The 6117-nt window shown below is 47.5% G+C and overlaps 1 protein-coding gene across 1 annotated transcript; it reads right to left on the bottom strand.

The window, feature by feature from the left end:
- Positions 1-1422: 1422 nt before the first annotated feature.
- On the bottom strand, positions 1423-4766 carry LOC123111212 (protein TRAUCO). The gene is made up of 2 exons (XM_044531952.1): positions 3456-4766; positions 1423-1944 (listed from the first exon to the last, which is right to left on the bottom strand). The coding sequence occupies exons 1-2, from the start codon at positions 4453-4455 to the stop codon at positions 1670-1672; spliced, it is 1275 nt and encodes a 424-aa protein (XP_044387887.1). The 5' UTR covers positions 4456-4766; the 3' UTR covers positions 1423-1669.
- Between the last annotated feature and the right edge of the window lie 1351 nt (positions 4767-6117).

The following is a 6117-nucleotide window of genomic DNA, read 5'->3' as shown; positions in this document are numbered from 1 at the left end:
TGACTACAACTATGGTCATGGCAGCAGTTTATATAGCAAGGACGGACAAGTGGCGCAAAGTAGCCGCCTCGGCAACCGTGTATCATTAATGTGGGCAGCAAACGAATGGACGACGTGTCATTTGAACGTGAAGTAGTCGCGTGCACCAGGAAGCGGTGCGAGCGGTGCTTTCTCGGCCGGCATGCCGCTTCAATGTCGGCACCAGTATCATTTCGGATAGGAAACGCTCGCGGGCAAGGGAGTGGGTATGGGTGCGCCAAGACGGTCAGAAGCGGGCGTGGCAGCGGTCCAAACTCCTGCAAAGCCTTCTCACGTTTCTCTTCAGTTTGCGGACGAAAATACGTAAGGACCATCATGCAGACCGATACAGGTCCACATTGAATGGCTTCCACGATCTAAACAGCGCAGCCCGCAAGGTCTGAGGGTCGTTGGAGATGCCCATGGAACCTCTTTGATTCAGGGGATTCTCAGAATGTGGGAAGAGAGTATTATGGACTCTTGTACCTACAGGATTACAAAACTATAGGAATTTGGATGGAAGAGTGTCTGATAGCACCAAAAAGGAAAATTAATTCTATGTAAAAGTTCCTAATAATTCCAATCATGCTAATCAGACGACCACATAGCAAAATTCTAAGGATCTAAATACTGTAAAATTCCTTGGAACCAAAGGAGCCGTAAGTTGACACGCTGCCCTTGGGCTCTGCAAGAGTAAGGAAAAGAATAGAGAAATGTTTTGAAAGAAACGAATATCCAATTCGGAACCGAGCTCATCTACACCCTATGAACAGTAAAAGCAAAATAAATACTAATACTAAAGAATCAAAAAATACTATATCTTTTTGTGGTGAAAGATGCTTGAGTGCGTGACGTTCGTGCCAAATTTCAAAGCATTCAGATATCTGAGTAGCTCTCAGCAAAAAAGACAAATTCAGGTCTTCAGAATTTTTTGAATTTATTTTGTATTTTTAACGATTTTACTGTTCACTCCCGGGCTCATCCGAGCACAGGAGCAAAAACGGCCCGTCCGAACCGCTATATAAAGATCTGTTTTGGGAGCTCCGTTGAACAAGATCAAACGGGAGACGATAAATGCAACTTAGCCCGCCAAGCTTAAAACGCAATGCTTAGCTAAATATAAACATATTTTTTGAATTGTCATACGTGGAGAACTAAGTGGCAAACGGAGAGACAAAACTGCTTGCTGACCCACAAGCACCCGCTTCATCTAGAAAACACAGAAATTTCACAAGAAAAATACAATTCCTGCAGAATTCAAGAAAATTTCACGTGTTCCAAACAACGCTCTCGAAGCTTTTTTCACAAATCGGTATGTTCATAACTCTGGTCCTAAAGCTGGTACAGCACCGTATCATACATTCTAGCCAGATAAATATATATTCATGAATAAACTTCGCAATGTAATTAATAAACAGGCTACAGCCATCAACATGCCTGCTGTGATTTAATTAATTAGGACGCAATAAAATATGTTCAGTAAGCTTCGCCATAATAATCAAGAAATCAGCAGCAGCCGTCAGCCAGTTTGCTGCATTTTAACTAGGATAAGGTAAGTTCGTCAGTAAGCTTCGCCATAGCACTAAATAAACTAGCTAGTGGACTCCACGGGTATGTTCGACAGAATAATGAAAACAGCAAGATAACTACACTAACCAGCCTTTTCAGCATTACCATTTTCAGCAGGTCCCTCACTCATCAGCTCATATGCCTGGTAAGGTACCTCGCTCATTGGCCGAGGAACAGGACGGCCTGCGAAGTCTTCAGGGAAGAACGTGAAATCAGGCCCAAAGTTGAACCTGACCTCACAATTTGGCTCATCAGGCAGTGAGTACATTGATGCAGCTGGGTAGTAGCGCCCTCCAGGAATATCCTCAAAGGCCGTGCCTTGGCATACCCCGTTCTTGAAGTAAACTATCTCACTTCCTACATTTGCAGTTAGATTGAAGTCAATAACAAGACAACAGGCCCTATGAATAGAGTTTGGAGAAGTTGGAAGCAGGAAGCGGCATGCAAGGGCAAGACAACAATAGCTGGGATTCTTTATTTCAAAATGCAAAAACACAAGGAAACACCTTCCTTATAGTGTCTGTTGACTGTATATGTACTGAACACCCCACTATTGAAAATCTCAATCAGAGCTACAATAGGGTAACAAAATCCTTGTAAACATAACAATGAAATTTCTGATTTCACTAATTATGCAAGACATGAAGGTGCTATGATAGACTAGATATGCAAAAATGCATGAACAAGAAATTAACCACAACGTCATAAACTTTGAATTCATACCAATGGGCTAACAAAGACATGGTTTGATTGAGAATCAGAATGTGCAGAAGCAACCGAACCAGAATAACTATGATGTGCCGGAAAAGCAGATGATACACTCGTATGAAGGGGTGGTGAGTAGTGGAGTCCACTGTGCAGAAGGGGGCAGCAAAGGTCAGAATTGCAAAGCTTTTCGTGGAACATGGACATTGAGAGCTTACATTTTGATATCTGAAACAATATACACCATCCTTGACAGAAACTAATTTAGTAAATTCATATAAGAATTGAGAAACTTGTATGAATTGCAACTGCTGCGTTTTAGGAGATGTCATTTGACAACTAAATGCCACTTGATTGATTTTCTTTTTATGCTTTAGTCAATGGACAGTATGCTGCATCCATCATCATGCTTCTGCATCAAATGCCGCTCCATACTTCAAAGGAAATAATATCACCTATTAGGTTGACTAGGTGACTATCTATGGGAAATATCACAATATGAGTGAGTGAAATGAAATTAACGACGCGTTTGGTTCCTGCTCAGGTAATGCAATGGGTTTCCGTAATAGGTAGGTGTCGCTTCTGATTCTTTTTTACGGGATACTGACTTTGTTTGGTTCGCTCGGTCCTGTCCGGTTTCCTAATCACCTTCCGCTCAGCTGGTTTCGACTTTGCAAAACCGCACATCGGAAATCGCTACTACAGAAGGCGTAGTATGCAAACCAAACACATTCTGCACTTCCAGAAAGCGTGGGAATTGGAAACCGCACCAAATTCGCTGAACCAAACACGCTGTAAGTTCTAGTATGTGCAATGGAGATTTGGAACACATAAGTATCCCAGTGCCCACACAGGTATTTGGAGCTTGCATAAGTCATAAGGTTGAAAAGGACAGAATGCACCCATTTCAAAAAGGGGCTTCGTAGCTGCTGCTGCAGTTGTGAAGCATGGGCAGTACGAGGACAAATGACAAATGAGATAAGTACAACGATCTATAAACTTTTCTAGTAACTAACATACATACAAAATCAAGTAGCCCGTATATTCACATTAAAGAATTACTCTGTTGAATATGTTATCCTAAAACCTAAGTACTCTATTCCTGCAGTTTTTGAGCATAAAGAATGAACATATGAAGAGGAACCTTAAGAAAGATTACTCACCAGGAACTGGATCCGGCGCCTTTTTCTCATCCTTGAGACCTTGTGCATGGAAAGGCATCCCCTTGTACTTAACCAGGTCAGGTTGTTTGGGCTCATACAGCTCGCCCTGAGGCAGAGAAATGTAGAAGCCCAGGACATCTCCTTCACCATATCCTTCATCGGCATACTTGTCCCTCCAGGCCTTGTACACCTTGGAGCCATCGACGCTGCGGTAACTGAAACCAAAGCTGTCGCAACCCACAGGTGTCTGGATGTCAGCCTTGTTGGTGGCCCAGCCGAGACGGGTGGCGCCGGAGCTACCAAGGTGCATCACCTTGACCTCAAAATACCAAGCACCGGATGCAATGCCACGGGTGGCGCGTATCATGCGGTAGCCCTTGGTGCTGCCTGCGGTTAGGCGATCCTCCGAGACCTCGATCTTCTCGGACTTGTAGACACGCGAGAGGAGCACAGGTAGTTCGGGGCCGTCGTCGTTGCGTTCGGCCGCGAGGCGGGGTGCCGGGGTGAGGAGGAACTCGTCCTCGCCACAGGAGGGCCTGGGGCGACCGCCTCCGCTGGCGCCGGCGCCGCCGGCGACGGCGTGGCCGGGCGGCTTGGCCTTCTTCTTCCCCTTGCGGGAGTTGGGCCTGGTCCAGACGCAGTTGCCGCCCTTCTTCTTGGACTTCTTGGTCGGCGGGGCCGGGGGCGCGAGGGTCATGTGCTTCCTGGCGGCGCCCGAGGGGTCGTTGATCCCGTCGTCGTCGGCGTCATCCACGGCCGCCGCGTAGAGCGGGGCGACGGCGGAAACGTCGGCGTCGGAGGCGGTGGCGGCGTCGGAGAAGGGGGTCTCGGGATCCGCGGCGGAGGCGGGGGTGTCGGGGAGGTTGGGGGTCCTGGCGGCGGCTTCGGGGGTCGGGGCGTCGGTGGGCGGCAGGAGCAGGTCGGAATCGGACGGCGGCAGGAGCAGGTCGGAATCGGAGGGCGGCAGCATCGCGGGCGAGGGAAGGGCGGTGTCCGCCATCGGGGGAGGAGGAGCACTCGGGAGCTGGGGATTGGGAAGCGGCTCGAGGGTTTGGGTGTGATTTGGGTGGCGAGGGTTTCGATTTTGCCTGGGTTTTGTTGGGGTTCAGGGGGGTCACGAGCAGCAGCGCGGCGCCAAAGCTTCCGTTTCTGCTTCGTGCTGTTGTGCGGGAATGGCGACGAGTTCACATGTCATCGGCGGCAGCGCGCTCGCATGGAGCAACGGCAACGCCCGAGGCCCGGAGACGTGAGCACCCCGCACGAACAGGCACAAACAAGCCCTGCGCCCGTGGCTCGTCGCCATCCCATCTGCCTGCCTACTCTCTCTTTTCTTTTTAATTAACACGGGAAGGGACTTGTTATCAAGTGCAGCGATTTGGTGCCCATGCTTATATGCACCCGGTCAAAACATCATTCGCAAAAGATTCAAAAAATTCAAATTATTTATGCATTATAGATAATTTATTGCATGAGGCCCGCTTCAATTTTCAGATCATTTGGACATCTGAGTAGCTCTCAGCAAAAAGACAAATCGGGACGGAACAGTACATGACCAGTAAAGTTTTTTACTAACCCTCCTCACAAAAAAAAACTTTTTTACTAATCCCAAAATTGGAGCAGCCCTCACACATCAAATTATCTACCATGCAAAAAACATTTGAATTTTTTTATTTCCTAGTATTTGTTTTGATTTTTTTCTCCATCGCGGGTGCAGATGAGCCTGGGCTCAAAATTGATTTTTTTTTCCTTATTATCGAAAGTGATACAAGTCCACACAAAGGACCCTAATAAAAAAAATTACTACCAGGTCCTCCTGAAATGCAAGTAACCTAGATGGCTTACGGGCCGAGAAGCTGCCGACAACAACACGAGACGCTATGGCCACCATCCAGACGACCGGATATTTGCCAACATAGGGCGAGGAGACGAGGGTCTCCCATTTGGAGGTTGAAGGTGGGGGTGGGGGCAGGGGGGCCTTTGGTCTTTGGCAACATCGGGCAAGGAGAAAAGGCACTCCTACTTGGAGGCTGAAGATGGGGACTTTGGTCTTTGCCAACAAAACAACGAGACGTGGAGATCCTTCCAGGCATACTGGAGACTCTTTGAAGGTTGATCTGCACCTCTAGAGCTAAGGTCGGTGCCGATGAAGAAGATGGAAGTGGACGCACCAAGAAGCCAGCTTCAATCCTCCATGGAGCCCTAGATCAAAGATGGCATGAAGCAACCTCACCTCCTTCTTCGGCACCGTCACCATGATGACTGAAGAAGAGGACCAAGCATGTTGGATTGGCCACATTTGGTTGCTCCGCAAACTCATCGATGGATATAATGGTGGATCCGAGCCCAAGAGATAGCTTCCACCCTGGGATGACTGTGGGATCTGATCGGCAGCCATTAGATGCAGTCCGAGTGCTCCGACGAAGAACTGCAGTACTGGAAAGATGTCATTAATGTTGATTGTACCTAAGCCTTCCTTTCATTAATAAACTATAAAAGTTGGGAACTTAATGTGACGCCCCCGATGCAATCGTACACTAATCATACACGCAAACGTGTACGATCAAGATCAGGGACTCACGTAAGATATCACAACACAATTCTAGACACAAATAAAATAAACAAGCTTTATATTACAAGCCAGGGGCCTCGAGAGCTCGAATAC

The sequence above is a fragment of the Triticum aestivum genome, chromosome 5B (genome assembly GCF_018294505.1).
Source record: "Triticum aestivum cultivar Chinese Spring chromosome 5B, IWGSC CS RefSeq v2.1, whole genome shotgun sequence".
NCBI lineage: Eukaryota > Viridiplantae > Streptophyta > Magnoliopsida > Poales > Poaceae > Triticum > Triticum aestivum.
This window is presented reverse-complemented; position numbering and strand designations above follow the sequence as displayed.

Bases quoted from the DNA above. Each gene is read 5' to 3' on its own strand.
- LOC123111212 (XM_044531952.1), bottom strand. From the start codon at position 4,455: ATGGCGGACACCGCCCTTCCCTCGCCCGCGATGCTGCCGCCCTCCGAT. The intron at 1,945-3,455 runs GTGAGTAATCTT...CTGCAAATGTAG, and splicing joins GGCGCCGGATCCAGTTCCTG to GAAGTGAGATAGTTTACTTC.